Genomic DNA, 20,437 nt, shown 5'->3' with positions numbered 1-20,437 from the left:
TTTCAATTTCCCAATGATGGAGACCACTGTGCTCTAGGAAACTTTCAACACTCTTGATATACGGCCCATCACAATTCTATCTCAGAGATCTACAGACAGTTCCTTGGACTTCATGGTATAGTTTCTGCTCTGACATGCACTGTCAACTGTGGGACCTTATGTAGACAAGTATTGAGATGGCGCCGACAGAGACGGTCACCTCGCTTCAGATCCTTAGAAAACTATGCAGTTATTTGTTTTTTATGTATTATTTCTTACATTGTTAGCCCAGAAAATCTCAAGTGTTATTACATACAGCCAGGAAGAACTATTGGATATAAAAGCTATGTCAACTTACCAACATTACGACCAGGAATACATCTTTCCCGAGGCAGGTCCTTTGTTCGGACCTCCACCCTGGACATGCGATCTTATCCCAGAGGCCGACCCAAAACAACGAGGTCGCCGCAGGAGAGGCAGACGGAGCGGCCTACTGGTCAGACTCAGAAGGCGAGTACACCATCCACCGCTTCCGAGCATATTACTCGCCAATGTCCAATCTCCTCAGGAGGCTGAACAAATTTGGCTTGACATCTCAAACCCTCACAAACTTTTACAGATGCACAATCGAGAGCACCCTGTCGGGCTGTATCACCGCCTGGTATGGCAATTGCACCGCCCTCAACCACAAGGCTCTCCAGAGGGTGGTGCGGTCGGCACAACGCATCACCGGGAGCAAACTCCCTGCCCTCTAGGACACCTACAGCACCCAACGTCACAGGAAGGCCAAAAAGATCATCAAGGACAACAACCACCCGAGCCACTGCCTGTTCACCATCCATCCATCTAGAAGGTGGGGTCAGTACAGGTGCATCAAAGCTGGGACCGAGAGACTGAAAAACAGCTTCCAACTCAAGGCCATCAGACTGTTAAACAGCCATCACTAACATAAAGAGGCTGCTGCCAACATACTGACTCAAATCTCTGGCCACTTAAATAAATGGACTTAATAAAGGTATCACTAGTCACTTTAAATAACGCCACTTTAATCATTTCTACATATCCTACATTACTCATCTCATATGTATATACTGTATTCTATACCATCTACTGTATCTTGCCTATGCCGCACACCATCACTCATCCATATATTAATATGTACATATTCTATTCACCCCTTTACATGTGTGTGTATATGGTAGTTGTTGTGAATTTGTTAGATATTAATGCATAGTCGGAACTTCAAGCACAAGCATTTCGCTACACTCACATTAACATCTGCTCACCATGTGTATGTGACCAATAACATTTGATTTGTTTCTTTCAAAATGATGTCCAAACAATTGAATTTGCCACAGGTCAACTCCAATCAAGTTGTAGTGACATCTCAAGGATGATCAAAGGAAATTGGATGCCCCCAAGATCAATTTGGAGCATCGGAGTGGGAATAGTTATGTAAATTAGATATTTCTAGATTTCATTTTCAATACATTTGCAAACATTTCCAAAAACATGTTTTCACTTTGTTATTATGGGGTGTGTAGATGGTTGAGAAAAAAATGATTTCATCCATTTTTAATTCAGGCTGTAACACAAAATGTAGAATAAGTCAAGAGGTATGAATTAATACTTTCTGAAGGTACTATATATTTAAGCAATAAGGCACGAGGGGGTGTGGTATATGTCCAATATACCACGGCTAAGGGCTGTTCTTACGCACGACACAATTGCTATTATAAACTGGTTACCAAAGTAATTAGAGCAGTAAAAATACATGTTTTGTCACATCCATGGTATATGGTCTGATATACCACGGCTGTCAGCCAATCAGCATTCAGGGCTCGAACCACCCAGTTTATAATAGACCTTTACTCCCTCTCACTCACACCGTTGTTGAGGAGTAACAACACACACTTCATGTTAAACGAAACACACTTTATTAAAAAATATCACCACAAATTCATCAACATCCTATTATTAGTCCCCTGGGTCCTTCACGAGGGAAGATAAACTGTGCTCTTCAGACAGGGACATCAGTTATTGCTGAGTAGGTGGTGAAAATTTAAACACTACTCTATTTATCACTTTCTCTTTCACACTCTCTCTCACACACACAATCACTCAGGTGTAGGGGTCAGCACACCAGAGTTGAGGGGTCAGGGTGAGAGGTCAGTGGACTATAGAGTTAAGGGGTTCAGCACGGATGTTCCCCAGGTCCAGCGAAGAATCTGTGTCCTCGTCAATCTCCCCAATCACAGCACTGCAAAACAGAGGAGAGCAGTTGGGCCTGGGTGTACTACTGTGTGTTGAAGTCTGATCCCTATCCCTGCCCCCCCCCCATCCAAAGTGGCCAGTTAAAGTGTCCATTCCCCTCATGGTTTCAGAAATGTTGTCGACACTCAGTCTCTTCACCAATCCAAGTCCTTGATGGGGAGTGAACGGGCACAGTGAGAGGGAGAGGTCATAAGAGGTCGTTTGGGAGAAAGGTGAGAGTTCAGCCAGAGGTCGACATGATACTTACACGTTGTCTCCTCTGACGATGTATAGTCCCAGGACCACCTGCTCCACGCCCTGAGAGGAACTGAACACACGCTCATGACTCTCATCCAGAATCAGGTTGATGGTCTGGTCAAAGCCCTTCAGGGTGCCCTGAACACACAGTCAGTTCAACGGTCCAATCAAAACAGTACACGGACAGTCAGATCAACGGTCCAATCAAAACAGTACACACACAATCAGATCAACGGTCCAATCAAAACAGTACACACACAGATCAACGGTCCAATCAAAACAGTACACACAGATCAACGGTCCAATCCAAACAGTACACACACAAAATCAGGCTTATGGTCCAGTCAAAACCATTCAGACACATACAGACGCACAGATCTGGAGCCAAGTACGGCAGTGAAGTAGCTAGAGCCATACCACTATCATCCGTCCGTCAGATGTAACGATGGCCACTGTACCTGAAACACAACAGCTAAAGAAAACATTTGGTACACTATTTCCAACCTGGTCTCAGGGGTAGACGTAACATAGTAAATGTAAATCTGTAACATTCATCATTTGTATAAGTATTCATTTGTGTATGTCCTTCATCCGTCCATGGGCAGCAGGTAGCCTAGTGGTTAGAGCGTTGGACTAGTAACCGAAAGGTTGCAAGATCGAATCCCCGAGCTGACAAGATAATAAGCTGTCGTTCATTGAAAATAAGAATTTGTTCTTAACTGACTTGCCTAGTCAAATAAAGGTAAAATAAATAATTTATATATGTTACGAAATACAATAAGTATGATATGTTACTAATTCCAATTTGTTGTCGCTAGGCTTGGGGTTAAGGTTAGGTTAAAGGGTTAAGGTTAGCTAACATGCAAAGTAGCTAAAAAAAATAGTAAGTAGTTGCAAAGTTACCAACTTAGCTAAAATGCTTAAGTTGTCCGTGATGAGATTCGAACACACAACTTTTGGGTTGCTAGATGTTCGCGTTATACGACCAACCACCCTACTTTAGTTTTTACTTATTGAGTAACGTACTCTCTTATGTAACCATACTAAACGTTTTGAGTGTCCAGGATTTACGTTTACTATATTACGTCTAGTCTATCACCTCGATCAGACCGACAGCGTCAATGCGTTTTGGTGCATTCATTTCCAATGAAAACGCTGCGCTTGCCTTGCAACATTGCGTGGTACATACACTGAACAAAAACAACATGTAAAGTGTTGGTCCCATGTTTTATGAGCTGAAATAAAAGATCCCAGAAATGATCCATACACACAAAAAGCTTATTTCTCTCAAATATTTTGCACAAATTCGTTTACATCACTGTTAGAGAGCATCTCTCTTTTGTCAAGATATGCCTATCCTGTAAAGTGGATGGATTATCAAGAAGCTGATTAAACAGCACGATCATTACACAGGTGCCCCTAAAAGGTCACCAAAATGTGCAATTTTGTCACAACAATGCCACAGACTTCTCAAGTTTTGAGGGAGTATGTAATTAGCATGCTGACTGCAGGAATGTCCACCAGGGCTGTTGCCAGAGAATTTAATGTTCATTTCTCTACTATAATGTCGTTTTAGAGAATTTGGCAGTACTTCTAACCACAGACCATGTGTATGGCGTTGTGTCGGTGAGTGGTTTGCTGATGTCAACGTTGTGAACAGAGGGTTATGGTATGGGCAGGCATAAGCTACGGCCAACGAACACAACTGCATTTTATCGATGGCAATTTGAATGCAGAGAGATACCGTGACAAAATCCTGAGGCCCATTGTCGTGCCATTCATCTGTTTTAGCATGATAATGCACGGCCCCATATCGCAAGGACCCGTACACAATTCCTGGAAGCTGAAAATGGCCTACATACTCAGACATGTCACCCATTGAGCATTTTATTTTACCTTTATTTAACTAGGCAAGTCAGTTAAGCGCAAATTCCTATTTTCAAAGACGGCCTAGGAACAGTGGGTTAACTGCCTTGTTCAGGGGCACAGTGGGTTAACTGCCTTGTTCAGGGGCACAGTGGGTTAACTGCCTTGTTCAGGGGCACAGTGGGTTAACTGCCTTGTTCAGGGGCACAGTGGGTTAACTGCCTTGTTCAGGGGCACAGTGGGTTAACTGCCTTGTTCAGGGGCACAGTGGGTTAACTGCCTTGTTCAGGGGCACAGTGGGTTAACTGCCTTGTTCAGGGGCACAGTGGGTTAACTGCCTTGTTCAGGGGAACAGTGGGTTAACTGCCTTGTTCAGGGGAACAGTGGGTTAACTGCCTTGTTTTTTAGGGGCAGAGCGACAGATTTGAACCGGGGATTGATCTTGCAACCTTTCTAGTCCAACGCTCTAACCACTAGACTACCTGCCGCCCCAATCGAGGCATATGAGACCAGGCTGCTATTTCATGAGAAGCTGCACATGCAGCAATACTGTTGAGCTTGCACGACAAATCCATAGTTAGCTTGCTATTATAAACTTGGTGGTTCAAGCCCTGAATGCTGATTGGCTGAAAGCCGTTGTGTATCAGACTGTATACCACAGGTATGACAAAACATGTATTTTTACTGTTCTAATTAAATGTGTAAACAGTTTATAATAGCAATAAGGCACCTCGGGGGTTTGTGCTATATTGCCAATATACCACAGCTACGGGCTGTATTCAGGCACTCAGCTTTGAGTCGTGCTAAAGAACAGCGCATATATCCGTGGTATATTGGCCATATACCACACATCCTCGGGCCTTATTGCTTAAATAACACAGTTGGATGAACATGTACCCATGTTTGGCTTCCAAAATCATTTGTATTATCTTTTATCTAACTAGCGCACAGTTACATGTCATTCTACTAAAAAGCCATATGTGATGCTATTGCTAGCAAAGCTCAATCTAGCAGGCCAAAGCACCCACGCATCAATAATCACGCGATTCATCAGCAACAGTCCCATTCAGTGACTGTTCCAGAATTCATTTAGTTCAAAGGATACGGTTGATGTAGCTCTCGAGGGCAGTCGACATGATGACAAAGACTCGTTCAAATCCGCCGGGTTTATTTGGAAAACACAAACGTAGCTCCACCGTAGATCACAACATCGGCGTGCAGGAACAAACCGGAAACAGCATCAGACCAGACTAGATGATTGCAGACCCACTAATGATTTTGGTGTCCAGAAGATGGCGCCGAATCCACAGAAAATGAGTGTCGCACCGTTCTTTCTACCTCAGTGGTGTCGCCCTACCGATCCATGTTTACCAGACCGCCCTTTCTATGGATAATGGGCCTGTTTGACCTTGGATCATAATTCAAATCAAATGTATTTTTATATAGCCCTTCGTACATCAGCTGATATTCTCAAAGTGCTGTACAGAAACCCAGCCTAAAACCCCAAACAGCAAGCAAAGCATGTGAAAGAAGCACGGTGGCTAGGAAAAACTCCCTAGGAAAAACTCCCTAGAAAGGCCAAAAACCTAGGAAGAAACCTAGAGAGGAACCAGGCTATGAGGGGTGGCCAGTCCTCTTCTGGCTGTGCAGGGTGGATATTATAACAGAACATGGTCAAAATGTTAAAATGTTAAAATGTTCATAAATGACCAGCATGGTCAAATAATAATAATCATAGTAGTTGTCGAGGGTGCAACAAGCACGTCCGGTGAACAGGTCAGGGTTCCATAGCCGCAGGCAGAACAGTTGAAACTGGAGCAGCAGCACGGCCAGGTGGACTGGGGACAGCAAGGAGTCATCATACCAGGTAGTCCTGAGGCATGGTCCTAGGGCTCAGGTCCTCCGAGAGAAAGACAGAAAGAGAGAATTAGAGAGAGCATATTTAAATACACACAGGACACCGGATAAGACAAGAGAAATACTCCAGATGTAACAGACTGACCCCAGCCCCCCCGACACATAAACTACTGCAGCATAAATACTGGAGGCTGAGACAGGAGGGATCAGAAGACACTGTGGCCCCATCCGATGATACCCCCCGGACAGGGCCAAACAGGCAGGATATAACCCCACCCACTTTGCCAAAGCACAGCCCCCAAACCACTAGAGGGATGTCTCCAATAATTAACTCCTGATTAGTATTTGTAGATCAGTCAGTCACTATTTACCCACAATGCATCATGGATTTGATGCTCTCCAGCCAAAGGGACCAGGGTTCTGGTCTTGAAGCATGGTTTCAACTGCTCCTACAGTTTTGCTTCGGTACTGCAGTTTAACTGACATCAAAAGACAATATCCATAGACGGCCACATAGAGAAGTCAGACTAGAAAATTCCTAATAAGACACTTTAGTCATAACCTTTGTGCACAAAACAGCCATTTAATTATTTGAATTATTTTTTCGCCAGTACTCACAGCTGAAGATAGTGGTCCTGTTGGAGAGCGTCACAACGTGATGTATCGATTGTGACTGAATGATCTACAAATAATGAGTCGTTATTTATGATGCAAGGTGATTTGTAGATCAGTCAGTCAGCAGTCACCTGCAATATCAAACAAGCCCATTAACGTTTTAATATTCATCCAATGTCTGCTATGTTTTCGGATGACGTAATCGCTACTCCCTTTGCGCATTGAGTGCTAGTGCACATGTGATGTTGGTCGTATAAATCAGATGAAACCTGATCATGAAGAATGTCAGGAGATTAAACTGTCGGACATATGGATGCAGTCTCTAGCGCTCATTATACCTCAGTGTCTCCAACACTGCTTCTGTTTCTATGGCATACTGGCACCTGGGCAGGCTGCTGAGACCCACCTGGGAGGACACCTGGGCAGGCTGCTGAGACCCACCTGGGCAGGCTGCTGAGACCCACCTGGGCAGGCTGCTGAGACCCACCTGGGCAGGCTGCTGAGACCCACCTGGGCAGGCTGCTGAGACCCACCTGGGCAGGCTGCTGAGACCCACTTGGCTCACTGGAGTGACTTCATCAGAATCTTTCACTCTGAAATACATTAGCATGAATGTACATGATTTGTTGTCAAAAAGGCAGTTACTGACATAAATGACATTTTCGGGATTTAAACGTTTTTATTTCTCACTTCTTTACAAATGTATATGACATTAAATAAGGTAATGTGACAGACAGGGCTGTTGTTGTTATCAAATGCACTGGACTGCTTAAAACAGCAGTGTTAAGGTCTCCTATATCTCGTCTGGTTAAAGACAACAGTCCCTGTCAGGAAGTGAGAGGGGGACCTCCTGAAATACCCATCCACACCATGTAACGTAGTGGTACTACTAGATCTCCTCCACCAGAAGACAGAAGTCTGTGCTGTCAGTCAATAGACAAATAATGTCATCTACATGAGCAGTGTCCGTTCATATAAACACATCCATCAGCCTCCAGTCGAGGTCTCTCTCCTGCCTTTAGGCCAGGAGTGGTGAGTTGATATGGAACAAGTGCTGAGCTTGTAGACAGAGGATCGGCAAAGTAAACAAAACTGGGATTAAACGGGATAGGACAGGAGTATTCAGGAATGAGAGCGGTCTATTCCAGGTTTCTGGGATACGGTGTAGTTCATTGGTAGTGGTTGTTCTTTGCCAGCTGAAGCCGCCCTAGCCTGGTCACAGATCTGTTAGAGCTGCCTTGCTCCTTGCTCAACTCCTATAGCCAATCGGCATCACAAAGACCATAGGAGTTGTCAAAAACACATCTGGGACCAGGCTACTGTTCTTCCTCCCATCTCCCCTCACTTTCCCGGCCAGGAGGCCCTGAGGTTGAGCAGGATGAGGACGTCGCAGGGGGCCAGGCGGTAGACCCCCAGCTCGTTGAGGGCTGACACAGGGCTGGGCTGCTGGCCCTCTGGGGTCCCTGGTTCCTCCTCATCTTCCTCAGCCTGCCTCAGGACGTCTCGTAGAAGAAGAGCTGAGCCCACATTCAGACACAGGATGACGCAGGCCTCCTTCACACTGAGGGAGGGAGACATGACCAATCATTTTTACCTAGAAATTATTTGACAAGGAATTCAACCCCTGTGCAGGAGATATAATAACCTAAGGAACTACAAACAAACTGGAGGTCTCTTCTAAAGATTACGGTACAGTGGACAATGTTTTCAGGTGATATTGTCGGCAGAATTGCCATTGTATGTAATGGCCCACTCACTGTTTGAAGAAGTTCTCAGGCCTCTTGCAGTAGTGTCCAAACAGAGGGAAGAGGTTTCTTGTCATGTCGAATTGGAGCTGGGCTGCACCCCCCTCGTTGAAGTGGTTATACAGAATCACCTGAGGGAGACAGGTAGCAGGTCCAGAAGTTAATAGAGATGTGATTACCCCAAAAAAAACACTCTATTGCTTCATCCTATTTCTTACGTCTGTATTTTATCATTAGAATTAGTCAGTAGCCATTGTAGTTTTAATGTATTTGAGAACAGATGTGTCTAATGATGTGTGACAATCTAATTACCTTCTTTTAAGTCACTCCAGACAGTAGTATCTGCGAAATCACTAAAAGTTCAAATATTTAATGAAGTCAACTATCTGATTCATTCCTATTGTAGCAGGCCAGCAGTGTGACTCACATTCTGGTAGAGGAAGAGGTCCAGCCTCTCAGCCAGGTCCTGCCAGCCCATCTGGAAGAGAGGCAGACACAGCATCTGCTGCAGCTGGAGCAGGTGGTCCCTGAGACACTGCATCAGAGGACAGGCTAAACTGGACAGGGACATGGTGGCCTGGTCACACTGGGACGGCAGAGACAACCACCTGGGAGGACAAGGATACACGTTAGTGTCATTCTACTTTTTAACATTTTGTTGTTCAATTGGGTATATGGTGGCTGTAGCTGATGATCTGAGCTCTACTAGATTCTTTCAAGAAATCACATTTCATTCCTACTGTCCAGGCCTACTGTCAGCCTGGGCCTAAACACCAAGCAAAGCAAGGCGACAGTGGGTGCCTAGTGTTTAAAACTCCAAAGATAAGACTACATCTTGAGAGGAACTAGATTCAACAGAAAGAACCCTTCCTCTAAGTGAAGAGTGTCTCCACTGACCTGTCCCTGCAGTAGGGCTGGGCCTTCTTCTGTACGTCCCTCATGACAGCCTCCAGTAACCTGCCCAGCATGTCTCCTCTCAGCCTCTCCAGCAGCCCCAGGAGCCCCTCAAACAGAGACCCCTCCAGAGAGGCCAGACGGCCGGACTCAGTGACCCCCAGCGGCCCCAACAACTCCTCCTCCCCCAGGGCCACAGCTGACTGCTGCAGCTGCAGGAAGAACTGAGGAAGAATAGAGGAGGAGAGTAAAGAAAGTTGAACAGCCTTGAAGAAGACCTCTGGAGCAGTGCACCTGACCACACGACTGAACAGTAGTCCAGGTGCGACAAAACTAGGGCCTGTAGGACCTGCCTTGTTGATAGTGTTGTTAAGAAGGCAGAGCATCGCTTTATTATAGACAGACTTCTCCCCATCTCAGCTTCTACTGCATCAATATGTTTTGTATAGCAACAGTGTGATGACTCCGAGGGGCCACGTACCACGTTGTCTCCCCAGTCCCCCAGCACGGTGGAGATGTAGTTGGCAGCGTTGAGAATAGCACAGTATCTAGCGCCCAGCGGGTTACGGGACTCCTCCTTCATCACCTGGGTGAGGCGGATACGGAAGTCGTCCACCAGCTCTCTCTGTAGCGCCAGGAAACGCAGCTGGGCACGAGGGCAGGGGAGGGCACGGTAGCGGTCTGGTAGGGGGAGTATTAGAGATTGAGAGAGAGGAGCAGGGGGAGAAGGAGGATAGTGGGAGGTGGAGGGGGAGAAAGGGAAAGCAGAGAGAGGGAGGGAGAGAAGGGGAAAGAGAGAGAGAGAGAGATAGAGTGCAGTAAGTCAGAGGCTGCCTCAACAGCAGGTCGTCCCTCTACGGCAAACAGAGGGAAGAGAAGTGGCAACCACCAAGACAGACAGAGAGAGTGAGACAGACGAGAGAGAGACAGAGAGAGACAAGAGAGAGTGACAGAGACAAGAGAGAGTGACAGAGAGAGGCAGAGAGAGAGAGTGAGACAGATGAGAGAGAGACAAGAGAGAGTGACAGAGAGAGGCAGAGAGTGAGAGGCAGAGAGAGAGAAGAGAGAGTGACAGAGAGAGGCAGAGTGAGAGGCAGAGAGAGAGAAGAGAGTGACAGAGAGAGGCAGAGAGAGAGAGGCAGAGAGAGACAAGAGAGAGTGACAGAGAGAGGCAGAGAGAGACAAGAGAGAGTGACAGAGAGAGGCAGAGAGAGAGAGGCAGCGAGAGAGAGAGAGAGAGAGAGAGACAGAGAGAGAGAGAGAGAGAGAGAGAGAGAGAGAGAGAGAGAGAGACAGAACAGAGAAAGACAGAGAGAGAGAGAGAGAGAGAGAGAGAGAGAGAGAGAGAGAGAGAGAGAGAGAGAGAGAGAGAGAGAGAGAGATAAAGTAGTTAATAATCCTACCAGTGATGACCAGCAGTAAGGTCATGAAGGTCTCAGCGCAGTCTGGAGCCTTGAGTTCGTCCATGTCACTGATGTCTTTGTACTGGGAGCTCCAAGCCCCCTCAGCAGACAGCATGGCATCCACCTTCTCTATCGCCACTACAGAGACACACAGTTGGGATGAGCACACATCACACATTCACTAAATCACATACGCTGACATAAACAGAGTCTAACAGAGAAGTCAAATCCCACATAAAATCAATCTCTTTAGTCAGTCCCAAATGGCTTCCTACTCCTTCCCTTCACCCAAACCCTTCAATGTTTGCAGATCTGTAAGGTCGAAGCGATATGGCGGAAGCTCTGCCAGTACACTGCTTATACCTATCCAGCCCCTTCAGATCTGCAGAAATTGGAGGGTTAGGGCCACGGGGAAAGAGTAGGGAACGATGAGAGATGTTCCACTGCTGCCTCTCTCTCTCTCACTCACTCTTCCTCTCCACAGTGAGCCACTTCTGCAGCACGACCTCGTCCAGCAGGACATGCAGCGCTCCGGGCAGGGTGCTGGGGTAGGAGTGGGTGGTGCGCAGCTCCCTCTCGAACTGCAGGATCTCATCCACCAGGTGGCAGAAGAGAGCGTCGTCGTAGAGCAGCCGTGGAGCATCCGAAGCTAGCTTCTCTTGGGCCAGGGTGAGTAGACCGCGACACAGCTCCACCTGGTGGGGACAGGAGGGATGACATGATACTTCAATAGCTATAACCATTAGATTTTATTATATTCATATATATATATATGCTTATATCCTCTCATATGACTGTGGACATCAAGAGCTGCTACGATTGACAGATGACTGCAATGGACTCAGCTTGACATTCAGCTTTGAATCTTGGGGGTGAACAAATACTTCAATGGCACATGAAGTCAGGATTGTAGATGATCATTTAGTGGCTGATCCTCTAACCTTGGCGTTGACGTTCGCTCCATTTCTGTCCAGAATGGGCTGGATCTTCTCCTCCATGAAGTTGGAGCTGTTAGCCATCCACATCAGGACCTGGGTCAGGAACCACTCAGGCTGCATGGAGACAGATGGACGTTATTATTATTCTCACAGTCTCTCTGTCTATGTGTGTGTGTCTGTGTGTGTGTGTGTGTGTGTGTGTGTGTGTGTGTGTGTGTGTGTGTGTGTGTGTGTGTGTGTGTGTGTGTGTGGTGTGTGTTGCTCTAACCTTGTTGAGTGAGTTGGTCTGACGGTTTCCAGTGAAGTGGTATCGAAACCTCTTGCTCAGAGGAAGCAACATGATCTGGACAGGAAGAGACAGGGGTGTTGTCGGGGGCAACCCTACACGGGACACAGAGGTTGGCTTCTCTGATATGAGATCATCACTGAGAAACAGGTTAAAGAATCTGGCCAGGTATTCATCTCAGTACAATGTCTCAATGTAAAATGATAACATCAATATCAGTCAATATCTTAGGAAGTGTGTGGGGAACAGTATGTCTGTGACTGGGAATGTATGAAGTATGAAGCTAGTGTATGAAGAAGTGTGCAGAGTGTATATAATGCACTGTGTCTATAACCCAGTCCTGTCTATACCCCAGTCCTGTCTACAACCCAGTACTGTCTACAACCCAGTACTGTCTATAACCCAGTCCTGTCTATAACCAGTTAGTGTCTATACCCAGTCCTGTCTACAACCCAGTCCTGTCTACAAACCAGTACTGTCTACAACCCAGTACTGTCTACAACCCAGTCCTGTCTATAACCAGTTAGTGTCTATAACCCAGTCCTGTCTACAACCCAGTCCTGTCTACAAACCAGTACTGTCTACAACCCAGTACTCTCTATAACCAGTTAGTGTCTATAACCTAGTCCTGTCTACAACCCAGTACTGTCTATAACCCAGTCCTGTCTATAACCAGTTAGTGTCTATAACCCAGTCCTGTCTACAACCCAGTCCTGTCTATAACCAGTTAGTGTCTATAACCCAGTCCTGTCTATAACCCAGTCCTGTCTATAACCAGTTAGTGTCTATAACCTAGTCCTGTCTACAAACCAGTACTGTCTACAACCCAGTACTGTCTATAACCCAGTCCTGTCTATAACCCAGTCCTGTCTATAACCAGTTAGTGTCTATAACCTAGTCCTGTCTACAACCCATTCCTGTCTATAACCCAGTCCTGTCTATAACCAGTTAGTGTCTATAACCCAGTCCTGTCTACAACCCAGTCCTGTCTATAACCAGTTAGTGTCTATAACCCAGTCCTGTCTATAACCCAGTCCTGTCTATAACCAGTTAGTGTCTATAACCTAGTCCTGTCTACAACCCAGTACTGTCTATAACCCAGTCCTGTCTATAACCAGTTAGTGTCTATACCCAGTCCTGTCTACAACCCAGTCCTGTCTACAAACCAGTACTGTCTACAACCCAGTACTGTCTATAACCCAGTCCTGTCTATAACCAGTTAGTGTCTATAACCTAGTCCTGTCTACAACCCATTCCTGTCTATAACCCATTCCTGTCTATAACCAGTTAGTGTCTATAACCCAGTCCTGTCTACAACCCATTCCTGTCTATAACCCATTCCTGTCTATAACCAGTTAGTGTCTATAACCCAGTCCTGTCTACAACCCAGTCCTGTCTATAACCAGTTAGTGTCTATAACCCAGTCCTGTCTATAACCCAGTCCTGTCTATAACCCAGTCCTGTCTATAACCCAGTCCTGTCTACAACCCAGTCCTGTCTATAACCCAGTCCTGTCTACAACCAGTTAGTGTCTACAACCCAGTCCTGTCTACAACCCAGTCCTGTCTACAACCAGTTAGTGTCTATAACCCAGTCCTGTCTACAACCCAGTCCTGTCTACAACCCAGTCCTGTCTACAACCAGTTAGTGTCTATAACCCAGTCCTGTCTACAACCCAGTCCTGTCTACAACCCAGTCCTGTCTATAACCCAGTCCTGTCTATAACCCAGTCCTGTCTATAACCCAGTCCTGTCTACAACCCAGTCCTGTCTATAACCCAGTCCTGTCTACAACCAGTTAGTGTCTACAACCCAGTCCTGTCTACAACCCAGTCCTGTCTACAACCAGTTAGTGTCTATAACCCAGTCCTGTCTACAACCCAGTCCTGTCTACAACCCAGTCCTGTCTACAACCAGTTAGTGTCTATAACCCAGTCCTGTCTACAACCCAGTCCTGTCTACAACCCAGTCCTGTCTACAACCAGTTAGTGTCTATAACCCAGTCCTGTCTACAACCCAGTCCTGTCTACAACCCAGTCCTGTCTACAACCCAGTCCTGTCTACAACCCAGTCCTGTCTATAACCAGTTAGTGTCTATAACCCAGTCCTGTCTACAACCCAGTACTGTCTATAACCAGTTAGTGTCTATAACCCAGTTAGTGTCTATAACCCAGCCCTGTCTATAACCCAGTCCTGTCTACAACCAGTTAGTGTCTATAACCCAGTCCTGTCTATAACTCAGTCCTGTCTACAACCCAGTCCTGTCTACAACCCAGTCCTGTCTACAACCCAGTCCTGTCTATAACCCAGTCCTGTCTATAACCAGTTAGTGTCTATAACCCAGTCCTGTCTATAACCCAGTACTGTCTACAACCCAGTACTGTCTACAACCCAGTACTGTCTATAACCCAGTCCTGTCTACAACCCAATACTGTCTATAACCAGTTAGTGTCTATAACCCAGTCCTGTCTATAACCCAGTCCTGTCTACAACCCAGTCCTGTCTACAACCCAGTATTGTCTATAACCAGTTAGTGTCTATAACCCAGTCCTGTCTATAACCCAGTCCTGTCTACAACCCAGTACTGTCTATAACCCAGTACTGTCTATAACCCAGTCCTGTCTATAACCCAGTCCTGTCTATAACCCAGTCCTGTCTATAACCCAGTAGTGTCTATAACCCAGTCCTGTCTATAACCCAGTCCTGTCTATAACCCAGTCCTGTCTACAACCCAGTACTCTCTATAACCAGTTAGTATCTATAACCCAGTCCTGTCTATAACCCAGTCCTGTCTACAACCCAGTACTGTCTATAACCAGTTAGTGTCTATAACCCAGTCCTGTCTATAACCCAGTCCTGTCTACAACCCAGTATTGTCTAGAACCAGTTAGTGTCTATAACCCAGTCCTGTCTATAACCCAGTCCTGTCTACAACCCAGTCCTGTCTATAACCCAGTCCTGTCTATAACCCAGTCCTGTCTATAACCCAGTCCTGTCTATAACCTAGTAGTGTCTATAACCTAGTAGTGTCTATAACCCAGTCCTGTCTATAACCCAGTCCTGTCTATAACCCAGTCCTGTCTATAACCCAGTCCGGTCTATAACCTAGTAGTGTCTATAACCTAGTAGTATCTATAACCCAGTCCTGTCTATAACCCAGTCCTGTCTATAACCCAGTCCTGTCTATAACCCAGTAGTGTCTATAACAGCGTGTGTATAACCTAGTAGTGTCTATAACAGCGTATGTATAACAGACGATAATGCTAGTGAGTATGTCTTCGACACTGATAACACTATATTGGGGTGAAGGATACGAGGTCTGTAGAGACAGGAGCTGAGCCACCAGTAATTCCAGCTGGCTGTGGAGCTCCTGAGCATTGGCAGGGGGGGAGAGAGACTGGGTGGGAGGAGAGATGAACGGCCAGTGGAGCTGGATCAGCAACTCCTCAAAATCACTGCCAGACAGAGGAGGAGGAGTTCAAAATCCCATTCAGGTCTGAGGGAGCTTGACTTGGGATCATCATAATAACTGTGAATCACCAAGCCCGGTCCTGGAGAGCTACTGGTCCAACACAAATACACCTGGTCAACTAATCATTTACAGTGAATTAGATGGGTTAGTGCCAGGCTGGAACGAAGGCCTGCATGGCTGGTTACTCTCCAGGACCAGGGTTGCTGACCACGGATCTAAATAGAGATCCTAATAACTAACACAGAGTTCTCCTTCTCCAGTCCTTCTGCTCCGGCCCGGCACGCTAACACAACAAACTGCCTGCCCTGTCTGACCCATACATACATACCCAGCCAGTCTGTCCTTAATGATCTTGTGCCAGAAGCGTAGTGTGTCTCTGAGGAAGGCCTGGAGATGAGAGCAGCCAGATTGCTTTAGGCCCACATCTAGACTGGCCATGCTGCCCACCGCCACCACTGCCTCCCATATACTGTTGGTCATCAGACACTGCTGAATGCTGTCACTGTGGGAGGAGAGAACAACATTTAGCAGAACACCTTAACATACAGTAGGATACCATTTTGTGTGTGTGTATTCCAATCAGGTTCCTATCTTTGAATACTGGCAAATATATCGTTCAACTGCAAGAAGAAGAAAATAATAATACTGTTGCTCACCTGAGTTCTTCAATGCGTGACACACACTGCAGGTATTTCATGTGTTTCTCTGTGTTGTCCAGCTGTTCCAGGGTCCGTCCCAGGCTGTCTGCCCAGGGCTGGGCGCCCTGCAGGTGCTGTATCAGGGTGTTGGACAGGACCCTCTCCCGCTGGAGCAAACCTTCCAGAGACACACGGGACTCCTCGGCTGCAGACAGCGCTGCTGCCACCCGCAGCGGCACCGAACTGGACACCGTCAGAACCTGAGAAGGTGGGTGGAGGAAGACCTGTCAACAAGGGAAAGGTACGCCCTTAAACTAGCTAGCAGAGGTTAGCTACCTGGATAGATCATGTTTGTATGACTTACGTTAACTACCTGCTGTCAAGGGGCAGAATAATATTCGCATTATTAACGATTCTATTATTTTTCATGCAATAATTGATACAGCATTGAAAGCTTATTTGCGTGTGCAACATGAAGTTAACAACGCGCTTGCTAGCTACCTGCTCCTCCAGCAACTTGTTTTCCGCTGTCAGTTTCTCCAGGAGCGAGCTAACTTTCTTCAGCGACTTCAGATCCCCTCCGATTTCTTTCTCTATCAAGTCGACAACGTAGTCGGGAAGTGCTCCATCCCCCGCTCCTGTTTCGGAGTCTTCATCATTTGTCGATATAGGGCTTTGTAGATCAGATTCATCACTTTGTCCGTTTTGCTGCTCTGCAGAGGGCGCCGCCATCTTTCTTCTGCGTCTCTTCCACGTCAACAGCACGCAGATGTAAACACAGCACCAAACACAACCGTCACCGGCAATACACACCCTCTAGTGGTGACAGTTAGTACTGCGGGACATGTCACGGGTAAACACTTGGGACATTTCCAACTACTACACAATCCATGCTTCCTTCACTCCTCCGTTCATTGGCTTGGAGTAACCAGTGATATCATAAGTGGAGTGGTGAACGTTTCAGAAGATTAACCGTAGATGTGTTATTTCAGTGATTACTAAAGGAAATTAGGATTGATGTTTTCAAAACAAGACCCTTCAGTGTTGAGTGTCATGTTGACAATCAAGACCTCACAGGAAACAACTGGACATACTGTATGTGCTCAGTTATGTAGTTGTTGAACTAATCCGTTACCCAGAAAGGAACAGTTCTATTCCAGCATCTTATTCTGTCCTATTCTACTGTATCTTAGTCTATGCTGCTCTGACATTGCTCATCCAAATATTTATATATTCTTAATTCCATTCCTTTACTTTAGATTGTGTATATTATTAGATATTACTTGTTAGATATTACTGCACTGTTGGAGCTAGAAACACAAGCATTTTCGCTACACCCGCAATAACATCTACTATACACATGTATGTGACAAATAAAATATGATTTGAACTCAAACATATTGTAGAACACGTACGATCCCTTCTCCTTCATTCGTACATCCTTTTCCTGGGAATGGGGAATATGCTTGAGTCTGTTCCGTTACTATCATATGCTTGAGTCTGTTCCATTACTATCATATGCTTGAGTCTGTTCCGTTACTATCATATGCTTGAGTCTGTTCCGTTACTATCATATGCTTGAGTCTGTTCCGTTACTATCATATGCTTGAGTCTGTTCCGTTACTATCATATGCTTGAGTCTGTTCCGTTACTATCATATGCTTGAGTCTGTTCCATTACTATCATATTCTTGAGTCTGTTCCATTACTATCATATGCTTGAGTCTGTTCCGTTACTATCATATGCTTGAGTCTGTTCCGTTACTATCATATGCTTGAGTCTGTTCCGTTACTATCATATGCTTGAGTCTGTTCCGTTACTATCATATGCTTGAGTCTGTTCCATTACTATCATATGCTTGAGTCTGTTCCGTTACTATCATATGCTTGAGTCTGTTCCGTTACTATCATATGCTTGAGTCTGTTCCGTTACTATCATATGCTTGAGTCTGTTCCATTACTATCATATGCTTGAGTCTGTTCCGTTACTATCATATGCTTGAGTCTGTTCCGTTACTATCATATGCTTGAGTCTGTTCCGTTACTATCATATGCTTGAGTCTGTTCCGTTACTATCATATGCTTGAGTCTGTTCCATTACTATCATATGCTTGAGTCTGTTCCGTTACTATCTTCCTCTGTACAAAATGTGCTCCAGATGTTTTGCGGGGGTTGCATTGACATTGACATTGTTTAACAATTGGCCCTTCTCTGGATTCCTAGGGTCCCAGTGGGGCTGCGTCTCAAATAGCATTCTATTCCCTATATAGTGCACTACTTTTGACAAGGGCCCAAAGAGCACTAGGGAATAGGGTGCCATTTTCGACGTAGTGTGGTGAGGTCATAGTTGTCCAGAAATGGCTAGTTATGTGATTTAATGTTCACTCACGCCTACTTGTGTAACAGTAAAGCTTCCATCCCTCTCCTCGCCCCAACCTGGGCTCAAACCAGGGACCCTCTGCACACATCGACAACAGCCACCCTCGAAGCATCGTTACCCATCGCTCCACAAAAGCCGCGGCCCTTGCAGAGCAAGGGGAACAACTCTCTCTCGCTCTCTTTAATGGGGTGTTATTGGCATGGGAAACATATGTTTACATTGCCAAAGCAAGTGAAATAAACAATAAACAAAAGTGAGAAGAAACAAAAAACAACATCAACAACAAACTATTAGAAATAAACAGTAAACAACACAAAGGTTTCATAAAGATACAGACATTTCAAGAGTTATATTATCAGATATGTCCAGTGTTTTAACAATGAGCAAATAGTTGTAGTGCGAATAGTGGGTGAAGATAAATAAACATCAATATTTACAATGTTGTTTGTGCTCCACTGGTTGCCCTTTTCTCAGGGCAACTGGCCACAAATCTTGCTGCTGTGGTTGCACATCTCTCTCTAACTTCCGGAAGAGCCCATTTAAAGAAAATATAAGTCAAGTTCATGGGCGTTGCGTTCATGCGGGCTAGTCCCTCCCATGACACAAAACCCCATTCAGCAGCATGTCAACACACTCATGTTGAGAAGAAGAAGAAACAGTTATTAAAGGAATCGGACAATCTATTTTCTGGACTTAAAGATTCTGGGCTTCAGCTAGACCAACTCTGAAGTGAACTGCTTATCCAAACTGTTGATTAAACCTGTATAAATGTGTAAACCTATATTTTCCATAGTCTAAAACAACCACAGCACCCCCCTTGTCTGCAGGTTTAATAACCAAAGATAAATCTTTCAATAATTCATTAAGTGCCTGTTCTTCTGTTCTAGTGAGATTTTTCTGAATGTGGTTTGTTTGTCTCGTATACACTGACATGGCTTCTTGTTCGACTAACCTACAATAGGTATTAATCGAGGAGTTGGGACAGAATTTGCTTTTGGGCTTAAAGTGGGTACCAGTTCGTTGATGTGTTTCTTGGCCCGAAACAGTGTTTTGTGAAAACACATGCTTAAGTTTAATCTTGCGAAAGAATTTAAACAGATCTACTTTCGTATCAAATGGTTTATCTGTACATGTAGGTACAAAAGAGAGGCCCTTAGATAACACTGAGACTTGAGCGTAAGTAAGGTCTTTTTTGGAGAGGTTAATTACCGCGTCCCTGGTTATTAAACCTGCAGACAAGGGGGGCGCTGTGGTTGTTTTAGACTATGAAAAATATAAAGAAGAAATTCAGAGACAACTCAGTAATGAACGTTTCTATAGAAAACTAAGTGTTGATCCCACACAGGTGTTCCAAAGGGATATATGCTCTAATCTGGAGCAAGCCCTATTAAACCACCTTATCTCAAAACCTGAATATGAATATATTTGCTGTAAATGTGCCATACGTCCTTGCCTGTACATTTTACCGAAATTACACAAACCTAAAACACAACAAGGCAATTATCCATAGGCTCAATGCTAGAGCCATTGTCGAACTTTGTAGACGCTTTTATTAAAACTCATGTGCAAGCATTGCCATCTCATGTAAAAGACTCTATAGACTTCATAAACAAGATCTCACCAATAACGGGTTTAAAAGAAGACTGTATTCTGGTCACATTAGATGTGGAGAGTCTATATACCAGCATTCCCCATGTGGAGGGGCTGGCAGCACTAGCTCACTATTTGGGAGACAGAGATACTAATGAATATCCACCAACAAACTTTATTCTAGAGCTGGCAGAATATGTGTTGAAGTATAACTATTTCACGTTTGATAATGAATACTACCTCCAAACGAATGGAATATCGATGG

At 45.2% G+C, this 20,437-nt stretch overlaps 2 protein-coding genes across 2 annotated transcripts; both read right to left on the bottom strand.

Moving 5' to 3' along the window:
- Positions 1-1,901: 1,901 nt before the first annotated feature.
- Positions 1,902-6,593, bottom strand: lsm8 (LSM8 homolog, U6 small nuclear RNA associated). Its single transcript, NM_001141841.2, is given in 5 exon segments — positions 1,902-2,239; positions 2,501-2,628; positions 2,908-2,948; positions 5,462-5,778; positions 6,543-6,593. Coding segments are annotated over 4 exon segments (291 nt in total). The 5' UTR covers positions 5,493-5,778; positions 6,543-6,593; the 3' UTR covers positions 1,902-2,148.
- Positions 6,594-7,487: 894 nt separating this feature from the next.
- On the bottom strand, positions 7,488-16,979 carry rint1 (RAD50 interactor 1). Its single transcript, XM_045722484.1, has 13 exons — positions 16,705-16,979; positions 16,222-16,463; positions 15,894-16,067; positions 15,408-15,548; positions 12,077-12,233; positions 11,812-11,922; positions 11,340-11,565; positions 10,871-11,008; positions 9,949-10,148; positions 9,471-9,691; positions 9,001-9,181; positions 8,586-8,704; positions 7,488-8,389 (listed from the first exon to the last, which is right to left on the bottom strand). The coding sequence occupies exons 1-13, from the start codon at positions 16,933-16,935 to the stop codon at positions 8,170-8,172; spliced, it is 2,361 nt and encodes a 786-aa protein (XP_045578440.1). The 5' UTR covers positions 16,936-16,979; the 3' UTR covers positions 7,488-8,169.
- Positions 16,980-20,437: the final 3,458 nt, after the last annotated feature.

This window comes from Salmo salar, chromosome ssa07, assembly GCF_905237065.1.
Source record: "Salmo salar chromosome ssa07, Ssal_v3.1, whole genome shotgun sequence".
Classification (NCBI taxonomy): domain Eukaryota; kingdom Metazoa; phylum Chordata; class Actinopteri; order Salmoniformes; family Salmonidae; genus Salmo; species Salmo salar.
This window is presented reverse-complemented; position numbering and strand designations above follow the sequence as displayed.